General features: G+C 37.0%; 3 protein-coding genes across 5 annotated transcripts; all 3 read left to right on the plus strand.

Moving 5' to 3' along the window:
- Positions 1-975: 975 nt before the first annotated feature.
- Positions 976-10,672, plus strand: LOC306882216 (transmembrane protein 39B-like). 2 transcript variants are annotated; one of them, XM_079436707.1, is made up of 10 exons: positions 976-1,156; positions 4,522-4,918; positions 6,344-6,536; positions 6,642-6,861; positions 6,952-7,035; positions 7,128-7,282; positions 8,110-8,452; positions 9,307-9,494; positions 10,049-10,169; positions 10,306-10,672. In XM_079436707.1, the coding sequence occupies exons 3-10, from the start codon at positions 6,406-6,408 to the stop codon at positions 10,537-10,539; spliced, it is 1,476 nt and encodes a 491-aa protein (XP_079292833.1). In that variant the 5' UTR covers positions 976-1,156; positions 4,522-4,918; positions 6,344-6,405; the 3' UTR covers positions 10,540-10,672. The 2 variants fall into 2 exon arrangements, with proteins under 2 accessions (XP_079292833.1, XP_079292832.1); XM_079436706.1 differs by lacking the exon at positions 4,522-4,918.
- Positions 10,673-10,889: 217 nt separating this feature from the next.
- On the plus strand, positions 10,890-17,441 carry LOC306882262 (coiled-coil domain-containing protein 28B-like). Its single transcript, XM_079436776.1, has 6 exons — positions 10,890-11,284; positions 12,910-13,162; positions 13,282-13,454; positions 13,643-13,797; positions 15,354-15,376; positions 15,867-17,441. Exons 2-6 carry the CDS (start codon positions 12,927-12,929, stop codon positions 16,018-16,020), a joined length of 741 nt encoding a protein of 246 aa, XP_079292902.1. The 5' UTR covers positions 10,890-11,284; positions 12,910-12,926; the 3' UTR covers positions 16,021-17,441.
- A 455-nt stretch (positions 17,442-17,896) lies between these two features.
- On the plus strand, positions 17,897-20,200 carry LOC306882030 (IQ domain-containing protein C-like). 2 transcript variants are annotated; one of them, XM_079436459.1, is made up of 5 exons: positions 17,897-17,990; positions 18,319-18,431; positions 18,602-18,902; positions 19,006-19,127; positions 19,222-19,464. In XM_079436459.1, exons 1-5 carry the CDS (start codon positions 17,963-17,965, stop codon positions 19,258-19,260), a joined length of 603 nt encoding a protein of 200 aa, XP_079292585.1. In that variant the 5' UTR covers positions 17,897-17,962; the 3' UTR covers positions 19,261-19,464. The 2 variants fall into 2 exon arrangements, with proteins under 2 accessions (XP_079292585.1, XP_079292584.1); XM_079436458.1 differs by having other exon boundaries at positions 17,907-17,990; positions 18,288-18,431; positions 19,222-20,200.

Below are 20,200 nucleotides of genomic sequence, written 5' to 3' on the forward strand. Positions count from 1 at the left end.
AATAATGCACTTGCCGTGTGCATGTGTGGATCTCTCGAGTGCATTTGTGGATTGTGTGCGCGCGTGTGGATCTCTTGCATGCATTTGTGGATCGCCCTGTGGATCCTTGGCATGCATTTGTGGATTGTGTGAGTGAGTGTGGATCTCTCACATGCATTTGTAGATCGTGTCCGCGAGTGTGGGTCTCTTGCATGCATTTGTGGATCGCCCTGTGGATCCTTCACATGCATTTGTGGATTGTGTGCATGAGTGTGGATCTCTCGCGTCTTTGCGGGAGGATTTGATACTGTTTTCACTCCATACATTTCTTATTATTATTAATGTTGAAAACAGGTGAGCTGCTTACTTTTTCAGGATGTTTTGATAAATAGAATTTAAAAGAAAAAAAATAACTGCATTTATTTGAAAAAGAGTTTTTCTAAATGTTGTGGGATGACTTAACAGTCATTTTTGATCTATTGAATGTGTTCTTGCTGAAGAAAAATAATAATTTCTATAATAATTTAAAAATATTACTGACCCTAAACTTTTGAACAATGGTGTATGTGTATGGAATTTAACTACAATTTTTTATGAGAATATTTAAAATATCTTTAAATACAGGAGATTGACACGTGTGGCGGGAGATTTGTTTGATTATTTTGCATATAAATAAGGACAGATTACTGGTTGAATAAATGGATGACTGTATTAATAATATACAACGCGTGGAATGCAAATAGCTAAACAAAATAAATATTTAAAAACCTGGCAATAGTTTTATTGTACTAGCACTGAATAAATATAGTAGCCTGTTGGTATGGCTTGACTTATGCAATAAAATAAGTTAAATGAAGGTGCCTAAAACACGGAATGCATTAACCTTTCCAAACCGGTTTTGTGTAATGTATGTGCCTGAAGCTTGGCCACATTATGTGTTTTGATCTCACACACACACACACACGCAAGCACGCACGCTTGCCTCCTCCCCCCTGTGCTCTGCGCGTGCGTCTGTCTGCGGTACAACATCAACAGAATGAGCTCTCCTCGTTCACTATCAGAAATTAAAACAAACCCTTTACATCCCAAGTAAATAACTCTGTATTTAAGTATTGAGTGCGTTTCAACCTAAATCTCACAGTCGCCTTATCTGGACTAAACTCCGCTGTTGAAAGTGGTAAGACATTTTCTGCGATTTCTTGAAATTAGATTATGTGCAAATGCAACAGTGCTAGGCCGCAGTCTTATGATCGAGCATGCATTTGTTTTTATGGGCGTTAAGATTCATTACACCCGATACATTTTTGTTGCATTTTAAGGCAATTTGGTTTCAGAATGAAAAACAACAACATGTCTTTCAACCTACATGTTTAACAGCAACGCTTCCGCAAAAGTTGTCTATCAATAAAGGCTGGGCTGCAAAACACCAGAGCGACTAGGAAAGATTATTCTCTATCATAAACAGGATACAAAATCCTTTAAAAACTAACAATAACACATGCATTTTTTATGCTGGTTTTAGTGAGACCCGATTGTGGTACGAGCATTGGCAAGCCAGTAGTGCTGCATGCATGTGGGTCTTCTTTATCAGTGTCCTGTGCATGAGACCAGTGGTGATGGAGTTCTGTATGGTTGACTGGGTTTGAATGGGGATAAATCGGCTGAGCAATGAGCCTTAAAATAACAAAATTGATGTAGTCACACACAATGCAAATCGGTTTGATTCAGTAAGTTTCACTGATTTGACTGTTGTTGCCATAAAAGGCTTTACAATGCATCTAAAAAAAAGTTACCAACTCTTCAAGTAAGCCCAAGGCACAAGTGAAAGTAGCCTACACTTATAATATGAGCCATTTGAGGAAGAGTTTATGAACATACAATAAGTCGATTCATTCATTGTAAGAACAGTGGTGTCGGTAACTTACAGTAACATCAAGTTAGAACTGGCCAGGATCTAAAAACAAACAAATTTTCTTTAAAGGGGTCATATGATGCTTTTTTAAAGATCATTATTTTTGTGTATTTGGTGTAACAGAATATGTTAACATGCTTTAATGTTCAAAAAACACATTATTTTTCAAATACTGTACATGATTGTAGGTCCTCTATGCACCACCTCTCTCAAATGCATCGGTTTTTACAAAGTCCCTCCTTCCGTCAAGCGCAGTCTGCTCTGATTGGCCAACTGGCACAGTGCATTGTGATTGGCCGAACACCGCAAGTACTCGTCGGAAAGTAACGTCCCTTTCCATAATCGCGAGCTTCATCTTTCAAAATAAATGTAAAGACAGTTAATAATGTCCTTAGATTTACCATAGACTGTAAAAAAAGAAGGATGGATATATCCTTTCACTATAGAAAAGTGAAGCAAATGCATCTCAGTATGGCCGCTGCCATCTTGAGTAAATGACGTCATTTGGAGCCCGAGTCTGCGCAGTAGAGATTCGTTTGGAGCCCAAGTCTGCGCAGTAGAGATTAGTTTGGAGCCCAAGTCTGCGCAGTAGAGATTCGTTTGGAGCCCGAGTCTGCGCAGTAGTGTCGTGAGGTGGAGCCGCAGTATCAAACTCCCGCAGACCCAATCAACCATAACGGCACGCCCCATTTTTATAGCATCAAATTACTAGCTAAAATCAAACTCATCACAAAAACGAACAATTGAACATATGATAACAACTACCTTAAATGACCAAAACCATATTTCGGAAAATTGTATTGGAAGTGTAATTAATTTTTTTTGACTGAAGTCCCATTCGTTTACATGGAGAGGGCGGGGTTTATGACCTGTACTGCAGCCAGCCACCAGGGGGCGATCAAAGAGCCCACAGCTTCACTTTTCAGGACGAGTGAGACACATCCGAGTTTTACCATCAGTTCAAGCCCGAAAGGGGAACAGAGTCGCGTGACAGACACAGTAATGAAGCTCGTATGTGTTTGCACACAAGCCGCGATTAAGAAAGATGTGTCCCTGTCTTTCTTCCTCTTACACACGCGTGCGCGCACACACAACAAATAACAAAACATACAGTCGCTGATTCAGAAGCGCCAGATTGTCATAGCAAAGTCAGAATTACCTCCTCTCCTAGGTTCACGAAATGCGTTCTGTTGTAAGTAATCTTAATGATTCCTAAATGCATCTACTTTCGGAAGGCCAAATAAAGTGCTTTTGCTTTCGCCTAGAAACACACAGCGTCTGCCTGACATGGCTGCTTCAACAATACTGCGGTTACTGAAACCAAGCCTTCTTTCTTTGCGTGAACATTTGGGCGGCGTTATATTTCCACATTGTGACGTAGACATGTGGGGGTGTGTTTGAATGAGCCATTTTAGGGGGGCATGGACGAGTCTTAACTTTAAAAAAGAATATCTCTTTGGTTTTGAGACTTTAGTCTTTGCAACTTCAGGGATCTTATCTATGCACAATCAGCTTGTATCACTCCAAAGAGAAAGGAAAACTTGAAATTGCATCATATGACCCCTTTAAAACGTGTTCAGACATCACAAATGTGATATTGCAGCATATGGGTCCACACCAAAAGAATCTGCAATATTGTTTACTCTCTTTTTGTAATTTGTCCTGCAGACCTGGTAAAACAACATTTTGTCCCACCTTATTGCTGGAATGACAATAAACTAAATGTGATTTGACTTGTAATAACATGGTATGGTGTCTTGACAGTGTCTTAAAATACCATGGTATATTAATTAATTCAGTACCCAGTGCTCTGGATCTGTTTGGACAGGATTAGTTTACTAAGAAACCTATTATCACATAATCTCATTAGATATGTGTTTAATACATCACATTAAGCAAGAAACTTGCTTTTTGCATTTTTAATTTATCAAATGTAGTTGGTTGTCTACATATTCCATCCACTAAGACAATTTGCATACTGTGTACATACGGCATTCATCCTGAATTCTGCAGAAATAGCAAGATAAGTATGGTAGTAGTATCTATTGCAAACATTCTGAGCTTCTGAACAACCTGTAATGATTAACAGTAAACAAAGATGTAGAATAATGTATCTGTAATAAGCATTAAATTACTAAAGAGGGATTGACACAAAAATCTGGTAAAAATCTTTTATGTGGTAATAAACATCCTGATAGAAGTATACACTAAGGTGCATCTAAAAAAATTTGAATATCGTGAAAAAGAATTTTTTTTTCTGTAACATTTCAAAAAGTGAAACTTTCATATATTCTAGATTCATTACATGTAAAGTAAAACATTTCAAAAGTTTTTTTGTTTTAATTTTGATGATTAGAGCTTACAGCTCATGAAAGTCAAAAATCCAGTATCTCAAAATATTAGAATATTTCCTAAGATCAATCAAAAAAAGGATTTGCAAAACAGAAAAGTTCAAGTTCTTTAAAGTATGTTTATTTCTGCGCTCAATACTTGGTCAGGGCTCGTTTAGCACAAATTCCAGCATCAGTGAGGTGTGGCATGGAAGCGATCAGCCTACGGCACTGCTGAGGCACTACTGGTGAGACTTTAGTTTCGACTGTTTCTCATCTTTCTCTTGAAAATTCCCATAGATTCCATATAATATCATGGTCAGCAAAGCACTTGGAAGTGGTTTTGGCACTCTGGGCAGGTGCTAAAGTCCTACTGGAAAAGGAAATCAGCATCTCCATAAAGCTTGTCAGCAGATGGAAGCATAAAGTGCTCTAAAATCTCCTGGTAGATGGCTGCATTGACTTTGGACTTGATAAAACATAATGGACCAACACCAGCAGACGTCACAGCACCCCAAATCATCACTGACTTCAGAAACTTCACACTGGACTTCAAGCAGCTTGGAATCTGTGCCTCTCCACTCTTCCTCCAGACTCCAGACCTTGATTTCCAAATTAAATGGAAAATTTACTTTTATCTGAAAAGAGGACTTTGGACCACTGAGCAACAGCCCAGTTCTTTTTCTCTTTAGCCCAGGTAAGATGCTTCTGACGATGTTTCTGTTTCAGAAGGGGCTTGGTAGCCCTTTTCCTGAAGACGTCTGAGCATGGTGACTCCAGCTTCAGTCCAATCCTTGTGAAGCTCTCCCAAGTGTTTGAATCGGCTTTGCTTGACAGTATTCTCAAGCTTGCAGTCATCCCTGTTGCTTGTGCACCTTTTCCTACCCAGTTTCGTCCTTCCAGTCAACTTCGCATTTAATATGCTTTGATACAGCACTCTGTGAACAGCCACCCCTTTCAGTAATGACCCTCTGTGACTTACCATCTTTGTGGAGGGTGTCAATGATTGTCTTTTGGATCATTGCCAAGTCAACAGTCTTCCCCATTATTGTGGTTTCAAAGAACAAGAGATACCCGGAATTTATACTGTAGGGATGGTCATTTAATGAAACTCAAATGTAAATATTCTAATATTTTGAGATACTGGATTTTTGACTTTCATGAGCTGTAAGCTCTAATAATCAAAATTAAAACAAAATAACTTTTGAAATGTTTTACTTTACATGTAATGAATCTAAAATATATTAAAGTTTCACTTTTTGAAATAAGTTACAGAAAAAAATGAACTTTTTCACGATATTCAAATTTTTTGAGATGCACCTGTATAGTCATGAACAATGCATGATACACTAGCTTTTACAACTTTTTTGTAAAGACTTTTACAATGCTAAATTGTTATTTTGAACTCTCTAAAAATCTATAAACCACGGTTTCCACAAAATTATTAAAGGGATAGTTCACCCAGAAATTAAAATTATCATCATTTACTCGCCCTCATGTCGTTCCAAACCTGTTTGAGTTTGTTGAACATAAAATAAGATATTTTGAAGAATGCTGGTAATCAAACAGTTGGTCGCCATTGACTTCCATATAATTTTTTTCCCTACTATGGAAGTCAATGGGGACCAACAATTGTTTGGTTCTTCAAAATTCTTAAAAAAAATCTTCTTTTGTGTTCAACATAAGAAAGAAACTTATACAGGTTTGGAACAACATGAGGGTGAGAAAAAGATGACAAAATTTTAATTTTTGGGCTATTTTGAACTATTCCTATTCCTAGCACAACTGTATTAAACATTGATAATAAGAAATGTTTCATGGAGCAGCAAATTGGAGTAATTTCTGAAGAATCATGTGACACTGAAGACTAGAGTAATGGCTACTGAACATTTGGCTTTGCCATCACAGGAATAAATTACATTTTAAATTAGAAAATAGAATAGAATTTTTTTTTTTACTATTTCACGACATTGCTGTTTTTAGTGTATTTCAAAAACATTAAATATTGGCGTATTTAATACAAAACCTCCATTAGCAGTCATTTAGTATACATAAGACCTCATTTTTTTAAGACTCATTCTTATAGTGTGTTTGGAACTTGGTGTTATTTGTTTTCCTGCAGGTATCTAAAGTGTAACCAAGTAGAAGTGCAAAAAAATTGAGAGGGGGAAGAGTGGATCTGGAATGGCCGGAGGAAGAAGAGGAGCGAATAGAACGACATATTGTCGTTCTCCGCTGAGCAGTGAGACAGGTTCCGTTGGCAACGGTAACCACTCCACCAGTTCACCCGTGACAGGTGTGAGGTCACGAACCAGGTGGGGGCACGTTTGAGCAAAATGGTACACATAATAAACTAATGTTCTGTTGCTATGATAACATTCACCTCCAATGTTTAAAATAAAATGCTGTGCGGTCATCAGGAATGGATCCGGGACGGGAATGTCCAGCCCTCCGTTGGCCACTCAGACAGTGGTACCACTGAAGCACTGTAAGATTCCAGAACTCTCCATGGACCGGAACGTCCTGTTTGAGCTCCACCTGTTTGTATGCCATCTTATAGCTCTGTTCGTGCATTATGTCAACATCTACAAAACAGTGTGGTGGTATCCCCCATCGCACCCACCTTCACACACCTCTCTAGTGAGTCACATGTCATAAGTCTTCAATAAAACTCCACAGAAGCATCCAATGTTCATTTTTCCATAAAATTAAGTTCTTTTGTCTCTGCAGAACTTCCACCTCATTGATTATAATATGTTGGTGTTCACCATCATAGTGCTGGCTCGCAGGCTAATTGCGGCCATTGTAAAAGAGGTAATGTGCATTATCTCCTATCTCTTCGTTCCATTTTAATAGCTTTAAAAATGAATAAGTTTTGCATTCTATTCCTCTTCTTTGCTCCAAAGTCATCACAAAGTGGGAAGTTGTCCTTCCCCCACTCTGTCTTCCTGGTGACGGCACGTTTTGCCGTTCTGACTCTTGCAGGATGGAGTCTGTGTCGTTCACTTATTTATCTCTTCAAGACATATTCCGTACTCAGCCTGCTCTTCCTCTGCTATCCGTGAGTAATAAATGTACACATGACATGTTTACAATTGTTTTGTGAGATTTCTAAAGTGAAAGTGACATGACATGAGGCCAAGTATGGTTACCCATACTCGGAATTTGTGCTCTGCAATTAACCCATCCAAAGTCCACACACACAGCAGTGAACACACACCGTGAACACACACCCGGAGCAGTGGGCAGACATTTATGCCGCGGCACCCGGGGAGCAGTTGGGGGTTTGGTGCCTTACTCAAGGGCACCTCAGTCGTGGTATTTAGGGTGGATAGAGCGCTGTATGTACACTCCCCCCACCGACAATCCCCGCCGGACCTGAGACTCGAACCCGCAACCTTTAGGTTACGAGTCCGACTCCCTAACCATTAGGCCATTTCAACAGGAATCCATGTGATCTTGAATTTCTTGTTAAGGTGAAAGATTTCCCTCACTGATTTTGCATCAGGTTCAAGTTGGTTGCACAAATTTGCCACGTTGGCCAACAGAAAGGTGGTTGGTTTGAAAGTGACTTCTGTGTGAGATATTAATAATGCCCATGAAATTCTATTCTATATAAAATCTATAGACAGACAGAGATAGATAGATAGATAGATAGATAGATAGATAGATAGATAGATAGATAGATAGATAGATAGATAGATAGATAGATAATACTTTGATGTTTTGGCTGGTTTATGTATTTAAATGTGCATAAATGTGCAATTATTTTAAAGTAGATTTGAGTCATCCATTCAGAATTTTAAAGTCATAGCTATCTGTTTTATAATATTTGTAATTAATTAAATTGTAATGTATTGTAATATTTCATCTATCTTTCCCCCTCAGGTTTGGAATGTATATCCCTTTCTTCCGACTCAGCTGTGACTTCCGGAGGACTGGATCCATGTCGCCTTTGGGCAGCATGAGTTCTAAAGAGGTGAGCAGTGCTGCTTTGGGCCGTGGGGGACGGGACTATCTGTCCGTCCTGAAGGAAACATGGAAGCAGCACACCAGTCAGCTGTACAGTGTTCAGCCCATGCCCACCCACGCCTGCTGCCTCTCTCCTGACCTCATCCGCAAAGAGGTGGAGTACCTGAAGATGGACTTCAACTGGAGGATGAAGGAGGTGTTGGTTAGCTCCATGCTCAGTGCCTACTACGTGGCATTCGTACCTGTTTGGTTCGTCAAGGTGAGTGCATCGACAGGTGGTCTTTTGTGCATAAATGCACATACAGTGCATACAGTGTGTGGATTAAGAGAACAGGTTTGGTTGATGAGGGTCCGTTGATTCATGTGTAATGAGTCGATAAATTCAGATCAGACCGGCTGTAGGCAAAAATCATTCTTGGTGTTTAAACCAGCATATGCAAATTATTTTTCCAGATATTATTCTTATTGCTTTCTATCTGCCCTCAATGCAAAACTTTGGTTTTAGCGTCATGGGTTTTGTTGAAATTCTTCTGGAGGGAGTTTGTTGTATTAAAAAGAGCATCTGTCAACTGACAATACATTTTTCAATGCAAACTGCTACAAAACAATGAATCATCATTTATATCACAGTTGTTTTAGCTTATGATGCTCATTGCTTATGTTCATTTTAATATGCTGATTTGGTGCTCATGAAACATTTCTTTTTATTATCTGTGTTGTAATGTCAGTCAGTATTAACAGTTATGTTGTTTCATATTTTTATGGAAACCATAATGCGTTAAATCAGGTTTTCATGAATAAATAATTCAAAAGAAAAGCATTTATTTGAAATAGAGCTTTTGTAACATTATAAATGTTTTTACAGTCACTTTTGATCAGATTTCATTGACTAATAGAAGTATTAATTTATCAAAAAAAAAAAAGCTTTTGAACACTAATGTGCATCAAAAATAAGCATTGTGATATATAAAGACATGCTTATGTATATTATAGATTTGTGTGCTAGTGTGTTATACGTGGCACAGCACATTTTGGCTGAAACATAAATATTTTAAATAAATTGCTTTACATTCGTGCATATGGCTCCTTTTTAATTTTTCTGTTTGTGTGTAGAGCACTCAATATGTAGATAAACGCTGGTCCTGTGAGCTGTTCATCCTGGTATCTGTCAGTACCGCTGTCATTCTGATGCGGCACCTGTTACCTCCCCGCTACTGCGACCTGCTCCACAAAGCTGCCGCTCACCTAGGCTGCTGGCAGAAGGTCGACCCTTCCCTCTGCTCAAACGTCCTCCAACACATGTACGTCGTACCTGGGGTTATAAAAATGGCATAAGTTTAAGTTGTGTTAGGTTTGTTTGTGTCTTTGCTGGGTTTTGGTTAATATTCTTTTTAGTGCTAAAATGTAATAGCAGGTGCTGAATGATTCCAAATGCATTTACAAAAGAGCCTAATTTAAATTCTTGTTCACAGTCTGATGTGCTCTTGGCCTTAAAAGAATACCTGCATTGTTTTGCATGTTTCAACATGTTCTTTTGATCTTGGGTGTTGCCATCAACAACACATTTATTTATAGCTTGTTAAATGAATTTGAAGCCAAGCCTTTTTTTTTTTTTTTTTTTTTTTACCTACATTGGTTTTCAAAAATCACAACTAGAACAGATTTCTGTTACGTAACTGATTTTAACCTGTTTTTGCAAAATAATATTAACTCATTGAATTTATTTATTTTTTGCATGTAAGATTCTTCTCAAATTGTGTCAGAAGGCTTTGCTTTTAAGCACATTTTATGTTTTTATGACAATTTTTATTTTTTTTTGTAAGGTGTAATAGCTTTCTTTTTCTGTTTTCTGCAGATGGACAGAAGAGTACATGTGGCCACAAGGAGTTTTGGTCAAGCACAGTAAAAATGTTTATAAGGCCATGGGCCATTATAACGTAGCAGTTCCCTCAGATGTCTCGCATTATCGTTTCTATGTAAGTATAAGCTGTAGATGAAATCGAGAATAAGTTTTTAGATTTTTTAGAAACATTATTACAAAGAATAATATATTAATGGGAATGATATTGCAATAACCACTGTTCCCCTCTTTTTTTCCCTTTCTTTTAACAGTTTTTCTTCAACAAACCTCTTCGAATATTGAACATTCTTATAATCCTGGAAGGTGCAATGATATTCTACCAGTTATATTCACTCATGTCTTCAGAGAAATGGCATCAGATGATATCATTAGCTCTAATATTATTCAGTAATTATTATGCCTTTTTCAAACTGCTCAGAGACAGAATAGTTCTGGGAAAAGCGTATTCGTATTCAGCCAGTGCCTCCAATCAGAAAGTCAGTTAGACAAGGATAAATTGTCAGTCATCACAGATGAGCAGAAAACATGCATGAGAGCTGTTTATTTTTTCTACAAGTGCATTTCTGTCTATGTTCTGACTTGCCATGAAATAAAAAGGAATCATATTTTTGTACTATACTTCTCTGAAGTTTTCTTTTAAAGGACATTCATGTCCTAGTCAGACACAATTGTGTTTTTCTTTATATTTCATTTGAATGTTTATTTTGAATCAAATACTATTTTAAAACAAGTGAGCACTAGTTTTATCATTATTTTAATATTTCTCAGGTTTATCATTAGTCTGTTACTGTACCATAACAGCCTCTAGATGGCAACAAACATCTCTCAAAGCTAAAGATTTCGGTCAATAAGCTGTTTCGTTTTGTGGTATATAGTGTTTTATTAAAAGCCTCTATATAAATAGCTAGCTGTGTGGATGAGGTTTTAATAATTCTCGTGGATCTCAGCGTCTTATTGTGATTATGCGCTCAGTATGGCGAAGGTTCAGCTCTTGAATATTAATTAGATAATCGGGACGCTTCTTTAATGCAGTCCAATAGCAAAAGCGTGTCTCGTTCATATTAGTAACGAAGCTTCACCATAGTACTAGTCACGCTGGAGACGGCAAGCACTTGGTATCTGTTGTTATAACGGACCGCGTATCCTGAGTTACTGGAATGGAAAAACCTACACGGGCGCCTTAAATTTTCGCTGGAAAGCTCAAAGAGCCTCATCCTTGTCCTCGAGCCGGTGAGTAAATCGTTTTGTTCAGCGATATGCCTCATGGGGCATCCTGTGCAAATCCCTTCCATTCAAAATAACCCTCTTCATCAAATGAAAAATGCATTCGGTTTTGCACTGATAAACACATCAAGTCATACGCTAAGATTCTACAACTGCAAAGAAAAAGTCTAGCATGAAATAATACAGGACGACGCTAAAAATCTTTAAAATTGTGCATTAATTAAAATTGTGATTTTGGGGCTGATTTATCTAAAAGCACCATGATTGACCCAGATTGTTTAGTGCTTACAGGCAATAAAAAGGCTATTATAATGTACAATCTATAATATACAAATATCTACGATGCACATATTAATTTATTATATGCAGGGTTTATGCTCTATGTATATATATATATATATATATATATATATATATATATGTATATATATATACTTTTCTATAAAATCTAATTTATTTTACGTCTTCCATTGATATAGAGTTATTGGTGGGCAGGAACATTTGCTCGAAAATTAATTTATAGTTTTTTACCCAACTTATGAGAACTTAAACAATAGGGATACAGTTAAATGTTTTTATTCTAAAACAATAGCTTTTCTTTAAAATTTTCAATTTTCAAAAATGTCAGTGATGTACTTACAGCAAGTTACCTGGCCCAATTAGTTGCAGTTTCTGAGAAACAATATTTAATATTGGTGTACTTGCAGTAATCATATATATATATATATATATATATATATATATATATATATATATATATATATATATATTAAAATTGCTGCAATTTAATAAAATAAAATAAACATATAAAAAACCTAATGGCAGACATATATTATTGTATCCCTGGCGGATGGACAGCAGGCAGCCGGGAGTCCCAGAGAGATCTGAAGCATGTAAAAATATTTCAGCACTGGAGCGCAGCTTGATAACACTGTATTTCTTTACCCAGGGTGAGAAACATAGCAGCAAAATAAACAAACCAGAAAATACCAGAGAGGCTTACTTTATCCATAAAGTTTGGTGGAGTTTGAATCAAGCTCCTTCTTAAATAGGACGATAAGAAGGCATGTCTTGGTAACCAGTTAAATTTATTAAGCATGTTATCTGATATCGTTAACATGGCTTCATGCAGTCACACAAAATTTGAATTTTCCATTCCATGTGTTAGCAGTTCAAGGTCATATATTAATAATTGCTGCCTGTCCTGTAAATGTTTAGCACTGGTTCTCACTGACCTGCTGTAATGATTGAAACCTGTTCACTACAAAGCTAAAATTGACTTTAGTGCAGTGATACCAATGGGACTAAAGCTTGGGACAAACCTTCATATTTAGGGCCCCACATTATTTAATCTGTCTCTGTAGGGGCCCGTATTATTATGTTATGCTCCTGTTTGCCTTCCCACCACAGCCAAAGCAGAAAGAGCTTAAACTTTTCCCATTAAAGTAGATTGCTTTACAATAATGTCAGTGTTTGGTTAAGACTAGTTTATATAACAATATTTTTGCAATTTATGTGGTGCCTTTTGAAAGAAATTGCACACTATGTAGCCTATACCACTAGTTTAGGATCAGCTCTTGTTGTTTTTTCATACTTCTCAGTAGCTGAGAGCTCTTGTCTGTGTGTCTTAGAAAGTGCCACTGCCCTCATGGAAGACAAGAGGAAGAAAAGGAGTCCCAAAGTGTCCCTTCCCCAGCCCCCTCCTCCACCAATCAACCCTCGAAAGCTCTCCGTTCTCCCGGCGAGTAAAAGCGCCACATTCTCGTTGGGTTTACCCCAGCCCCCCTCCCCTAAACCCAGGGGCAAGTACAAGAGATCACTGGGGGCAATGGGTCTGTCTAAAGAAACTCTCGCTGTTCCTGTGGTTCCCCCCAAAAACACAAGGTTTGTGTGTGTTCTTCAAATGGCATATCATAGATGCTAATTTGGTTTGAGTTTGTAATTGATATTTCCAAATTGTGCCTCATGAAAGTGTCTAACAGTGACTCTGTTTCCATTTGTAGGCCTCACAGAGAGAAACCCAGAGCTCCTCAGCCTGCCGGATCCAGCCGCGTGTCCCAGTCCTCCTCACCACTCCAGCACTCATTCCTCACTGACGTCTCTGATGTGAGAGAGATGGAGGGAGGACTGCTCAACCTGCTCAACGACTTTCACTCTGGAAAACTACAGGCTTTCGGTATGTACTAGAGTTTTATTTAGAAGCCTTAGTAGTTTTGGCTTTACTGTTGAGGTATTTTTAAAGAATGCAAAGGTGTGTAAGGGTGGCACCTTTACAACACCTAATTCATCAGCGAGTTGATTCAGATTTGAGAAGTCTAGAAAGGTACTTTCTCAGTTCCCATGGGTGTAACACTGTATTTGCAGGTAAGGTGTGCTCCTTTGAGCAACTAGAGCATGTGAGAGAGATGCAGGAACGTCTGGCCCGGCTGCATTTCAGTCTGGACAGTCATGTGGAGGAGCTGTCTGAAGACCAGAGAAAAAACGCTTCGGACCGCAATCTAGAACACTTGCTTTCTAATGTAAGATATTTTTTAATCTTCTTTAATAATGCATCTCTTGTTGGGTTGCACAATTAATCTAAATAAACTGAATTGTGATATGGCTTAGTGTGTTATCAAATTGCAAAGGCTGCAATTTAAATAATTTTTTTAGTCATGTTGATATATAATCACTGCATTTTTGGCCAAACTGTGCAGCTCTATTAACAAGCACAGCAAATCTGGAACTTTTCCTATTTTATTCGCAATTTTAATTTCATTGTTATCCCAAATCGTGCAGCCCTAATCTTTTGAGTATTCATACTGAACCTTAAACCACAGACATTCATTTTCCCACAAGTTTATATTTGTTCATTTCAGTAGACGCACACACATATTAGTAGAGTCTGGATCTAATGGATATGAAACACCAGTCTACTTGTTCTCTCTCCACTATTCAAGCACTCTGACTCTCTCACACGCAGATACTAAAGGACTGGACACAATAATACCCTGTATATGAATACAGGCCTGTGGCTGAATCTTCTATTATCATCCAAATCCAAGTGTCGCTGTCTGACTGTATTCTTTCATCAGTCTGTGAAGGGCTGGACAGTTGCTATTGATAGTATTTCCCTTCTAGCTGTCAGCTCGGTGGTATGTGGTAGAGAGCCCAGCAGATTATAGTGTGTGAGTGTGTGTGTGTGTGAATTTCATTATGGGTGGTTCACTTAGTATTACAGAGTGTATAGTTGAATCTTAAGCAATTAAATCATGTTTTCCCCATATTTTCATAAAGCTTATGTTAGGACTATTAAGACTTTTGCATTGTATCAGTATTTTTAGGACAACTAAGCACACCCCCTCACCATACTCCATAATGCATCTCAATAATTCACGTTATTGATTATTGACTCTCATTAGATTCTCATTACTGTACTACAGTATTTTTTAATCAGCATTAATTAAAGGCAGCACTACAGATACTACCATGATCTTTTTTTTTTTATCCCCCCCCCAAAATGTTAAATGTAAATAATACATATTTATTTATAACAATATTAATGTTATATTAATACAATATTTATTTAGATATTATTGTACTACAGTAATTAAAATTGGGAGGCAAAAATGATCTTAATAAATATTAAATTAATTCCTTTTTCGGGGTAAAATGTGACTTGGACATGAAATTAAATTCATGAAAATTCACCCATTTATTTTAATATTAGTGTCCAGGAATTCACAGAAGCTAGGTGATAGACAATCAGTGTTAATAACATCTATAAAACAAAAATAAACAATTTAGGATATATTAAATTATTATACTGCTAGGGAATGGTATAAAGAAAAGCATTTCTGCAGAGCAGTTTGTAATTTTTGAAAATGGACAGCCTGTACAACACAAGTCATCTCAGTTTTTGTTAACATACAGGATGAATTCCAGAAGAAGCCATTGTTTGAAGTCTGTTGCTATACTGATTCTGTCAGCTCAGCAGTTATAGATTGGTCTTTTTAAAGCATCAGTGATCAGTGATTTTAAAGCATCAGTGATTATATTGATTTTTTTAATGCATCTCTGTTTTTTCTCCGCTTAGCTGGAAGAATTGAGCAGCTCAATGTATCCTTCCATATTATGGATTGTATGTATTAAAATATGCCATTTTACTTTACCTTTGACATTAACCCCCAAAGTGTTTGGAGTCCTTAAAATGTTAACAAAAAAATAATGATTAAGTCCCATTTTATGCAAATAAAATACAATGTTTATTGACTTTAACAAATCTTTCAGCTTAATCAGCTCTGGTCAAGTAAATGTTACATGGTGTTTTCCCAGGATTTCTGTTTATCCAGAAAGGGTTTGTGTTACACTGAAAGCTCTCACTGCTCTCAGCTAAGCATTTAGTTTTAGTTTCAGTACAACCAGGGATTGTGTTTCTCAAAACATCTTAGCTGAGATTATTCTAAGATCAGTTGTGTCCTAATGGAAGCCTAATGGATAAGTCCAGTATATGTGCAGGAAGAAAGCTGAAGTCAGCATTTTTATGTGTAATAGGAGCTCCAGAGCTTGTACATTACCAGTGCATATCTCCTTAATGCGGTTTATCCAGACAGAAACTCCACTTGGCGGAAAATCAAGACTTACCTAAGACCTGGGTAAGCGGGAAACCAAACCCAGCTGACCATCAAATCACTGTGCCGACCAAAGCCCAAGATGGCCTGGCTACAACTCAACTGCAACTTAATGAAGCACCATCATCGTGATCTGTGTCTAATGCAATGCTAAATGACAACAGGAGCATCAAAGCACATTCTCCATGAAAAAATGGCACTTCTTGTTTTTCAAATGTTTTGATCTTAGCATTTAAATTGTAATATTTCCAATTTTGAGCCTGAAAGCTAAATTGCATCCTCTTTGTTACAGTGTTTAAGTGGTTTATCTGGATAAATAACTGTTCTTACTTTAGGGATTGCATGAGTTGATTTCAAATGTTCAACAATGTCAGAAGTGAATGAGAAGATGAACATTTACATTATCAGTCAATCATCATTTTTATTAACACAATTGATTTTAGTTCATCAGTGTTCTCTGGAAAGATATTGTAAATGGCTGTGGAGTAGCTATAAACTCACTCAGGACTGTTTGAAATCAGTGATCTTAGTGCCTCTTCTCAGTGTCTAGATTACATTGATTGTTTTACCGTAAGGTTTTCATGAGACTCTTAATGATGAAACTGGATCTTTTTGTATATATTTGTACACTAAAATAGACATACACTTATTTAAAATAATGTTATATACCTTGTTTGTAAACTGGAGTTTAAAATAGCTATTTAATGTTGATCTAGGAACAATTATGATAGAAGTTTGTTATTCTTGATGCCACTGATGGAAATGTACAGTATTTGTGTGTTATCTTTGCTTTAAAGTGAAAACATAATGGAGTCAGGCTTACATTCCAGTGGGTAATTCTAGAATTAGAAATGAGTCGACTAGAATTCCTCCATTTCTTGGAGCGCAAGACTGTATTTATACCATGTAGATTTGCAGTCTCTACCCCAAAGCACAAAAGAACGGAGTACAGTAACATCTATAATACAGGTCAGAAAGTTCTGACAAGCCACAGTGGATGTAGGATGAAACTACTGGAGAAAAAAAACTGTGACATAGTCCATAATACGTTACAACCTCACTAACGTCTGTCCCTATAAAAGCCAGTCTTCCCATTTTACACCAGTTTCAGTGACAAACCATCAGCACAACATCTGGACAGGTTTGAGGAAAGGCTAATTATCTACACCAGATTGAATTTTTATATATCATGATGCAGTAATATCACTTTACAGCCGACCTCTGCTACGCCTACCTCCACATATTTCAACAGAGAGTCAGTACTGTTGCCTTGAGGGGAGGTCTGTTTAAATTGATATCAGATTGATTCATGACGGGTTCTGATCCTGCATGAGCATGTACAGGCCGGTTTCTCTTCCCTCACTGCCTGAGTCTAAAGCATTGAAAGAGTCATTTGAAAAATTACATTTGTATTCTTTCTGTGAATTTCAAATATTTCAAAAAGAAAATATTTGTGTGCTTTGCTTTTCGTCCATGTCTTGTTTTGTTTAAGAATGTATATAAACTATTTTCTATTTGTGCGCTTTAAGTAATAAAACTTAATGCAGCAATTCACTCACTTTGACTTTGGACTTTTTGTGCAATTATGGGACATAACCGTTTGTTGAATAAAAGTCATAGAAGCTAGAAAAACAAATATCATGACCTCCTTTTATTAAACAAATGTTACAAATAATAAAAGGATATTGCAAAAGATTAAAATGATGATAGGAAAATAAGTTTTGTTTTATTTAAAGCATTTTGATTGGACAAAGGAAACATGAAGAAACACCTGAAATATTTTTTTAATAATTTGTTAGGTTAGAAGTTTAGAAGCACCGAGAGACATGGCAATGCACTCAAACCAAAGTAGTGTTTGTTGTTTTATTATTTACCTCTGTTTTCACCAATTTGTGCTATAAGACCAACTAAATAAAAAGCCTAACATTTTAACATGTTGTAGAGTGATTAATGGTAATGGATTAATATCTCTTTCAAACAGCGGGTGGCGGTACTGAGCTGCAGGCGAATCTGTTCCTCGGTCTGTTTACAGGGGAAGAAATATACACACAATATACACTATGAACCAACAGAAATGGATTCAGACATTAACTCGATTTCAGGTATTTATTATTATTATTATTATTTTATTACCATTGGAGATTCTCAAGTGTGCATGTATTTTTGGAAATATTATCTAAGTAAATTGCCCTGTGTCGGAAAAGAGCCTGGGTAAATTGGCAGTTTGTGTTGGTTTACAGTCACCAAGTTCATTGTTTTCATTTGTTTATAAAATTGTTGGAGTTTATCTGATTTTCCTTAGTCCTGAGGTGTCTGTATTTTCAATCATTATAATAAATGATAATAAACATGACTAGAGCAGTATCAGGAAAGTAAAGCTAATATTGCGTCCTCTCCAGGCTCAGTGTCGTGGTTATGTTTTGAGGAAAGGTCTGAGTTTGGTTCGGACTCAGTTTGAAGAGATAGTGCGAGAGATTGATGGAGGATTGGATCACCTGCAGTGGAGAGGAAACATCATTCCCAGACCTCACTTCACCGACACTGTGAGCCTCTCTCATTGCCCATATCCCCTCCTGTCTTCTATTAGTAATACATCATAAGCTGTTTATTTGTTACTCGTAGAAAGTATGCTTTAAAGTTTCTTTATCCCTTTTAAGATTTTCATATAATGTCTTGATGTTGCATAATGATATGTGTATAATGTAATCTACAGGAAAGCCTATTGCTGCAGTATGAGCGCTCCAGGTTTCAATCCCATGACTTTCTGGATGATTCAGAGAGGGAACAGAAAACAGAGAATGAGGGCAGTGAGAAATCTCTCCCACAGTCTGAAATTCAGGTACCAGAGAGACATGAAGCTACTGAAACAGCCAGCAGAGACACTTCCACATCTGTCGATGGTATTGTGGACAAGAGAGGAGAGAATGTGGTCATACAAAACCTGATGGATGAATCTAATACACTCTGCAGTTCAGTGAATTCAGATGTCAGCCACTACAGCTTATTTCAGACAGGTGCTTTGAGAAGAGATTTTATTGCTAAAAAGGAAATACAGAGATTTAAAAAAAACAGACAGTACTTGTGAGACACTTATGTACTTGTGTTTTGTTTTGGCAGGAACACATTTGCATTCAGTTTTTAAAGACACAGCTCATACTCCTGACTCTCTGAAGCAGCAGCGGAGCACTTTAGCCATGGAGCTGCTGTGGATTCAGCAAGCAATCGGTAGCAGAAAAAAAGTGAGAAAAATTGAGAATTTTTAACATTAATGTTTATATGTCTCTCTGTGTGTTTTATAGTCTGTAAAATGATTCTGTTCTGCTTCTTTTGTAGTATCTTACCCTCAAACAGAGAATGGATGTGCCACACTGATACTGGACCAGTTCTGAAGCGGACCAACATTTTATGAAATGTTTTCTGATTATTTCTGTATTATTGTGTCATTTACAGCACAGAATGTTTGAGAATTTTTTTAACTATATTTATTTATAAACTTGTGTAGTCCATAGACAGGTTTGTGTTAAAGAAGATTTTTGTATAAATGGCATTTCAGAAATAAATATAATATGCACAAGGAATGGAGATAGGAGAGATATGAATTTTTTATTAACAGAGGTTGCTAATTGCGTCAATGCATAAGTCATCAAAATTCTGATTGGTTCTAAAACCTAGATAAACTTAGACAATTTCCACATATGGACACAAGCTTGAAGCATATCTTCTGATGATTATTTTAGTGACAAGTGATCAGAGGTCCGACGCAATACGTCTCTCCAAAGATGTATATCTGATACGCTGGACATCGGCTGTTTGAACGTTTGTCCTGGACTGTCTGAGCTCCTCCCTGTACAGACAGATACTAACACACATACGCAGAGAAACACTTATCTTACTTCAAGGTTGCCTCAGCCCTAAACCTGGCATTATCAGGCATGGTTACACACACAATGAGAGCAGCTTCTTAGAGAGGAGAAAGGCAGACTAAAGCCATAATCAACTTATTCTCTAACATGCATAAATGTAACTTTGATTAATAATTATTCAAGAAATATTCAAATTAATATTATTATGAAGGCCATTGTAGATCTGCCATCCACTTCTTCACCCTGTACACATACCAGCACTTAAAGCGACAAACTATATAGCAAATTTCGGCAGCATGATGTAAACTAGGATAAATTATTTCACTGCTCTATATATTAGGTTGGAAAAATACAGTTACTTTATTTGTTTGCACATCATATAGTACAACCCCAATTCCAGAGAAGTTGAGACATTTTGTAAAATGCAATAAAATCAAAAATCTGTGATT

The sequence above is a fragment of the Barbus barbus genome (genome assembly GCF_936440315.1).
Source record: "Barbus barbus genome assembly, chromosome: 16".
NCBI lineage: Eukaryota > Metazoa > Chordata > Actinopteri > Cypriniformes > Cyprinidae > Barbus > Barbus barbus.

Excerpts from the sequence above, each read along its gene's own strand:
- LOC306882216 (XM_079436707.1), top strand. The coding sequence starts at position 6,406 with ATGGCCGGAGGAAGAAGAGGAGCGAATAGAACGACATATTGTCGTTCT. Across the intron at positions 7,283-8,109 it reads CTGCTCTTCCTCTGCTATCC|GTTTGGAATGTATATCCCTT; the intron begins GTGAGTAATAAA and ends TTTCCCCCTCAG. Across the intron at positions 10,170-10,305 it reads TCTCGCATTATCGTTTCTAT|TTTTTCTTCAACAAACCTCT; the intron begins GTAAGTATAAGC and ends TTCTTTTAACAG.
- LOC306882262 (XM_079436776.1), top strand. The coding sequence starts at position 12,927 with ATGGAAGACAAGAGGAAGAAAAGGAGTCCCAAAGTGTCCCTTCCCCAG. Across the intron at positions 13,163-13,281 it reads GTTCCCCCCAAAAACACAAG|GCCTCACAGAGAGAAACCCA; the intron begins GTTTGTGTGTGT and ends TTCCATTTGTAG. Across the intron at positions 15,377-15,866 it reads GAAGAATTGAGCAGCTCAAT|ACAGAAACTCCACTTGGCGG; the intron begins GTATCCTTCCAT and ends CGGTTTATCCAG.
- LOC306882030 (XM_079436458.1), top strand. The coding sequence starts at position 17,949 with ATGAACCAACAGAAATGGATTCAGACATTAACTCGATTTCAG. Across the intron at positions 17,991-18,287 it reads AGACATTAACTCGATTTCAG|GCTCAGTGTCGTGGTTATGT; the intron begins GTATTTATTATT and ends CGTCCTCTCCAG. Across the intron at positions 18,903-19,005 it reads CTACAGCTTATTTCAGACAG|GAACACATTTGCATTCAGTT; the intron begins GTGCTTTGAGAA and ends TTGTTTTGGCAG.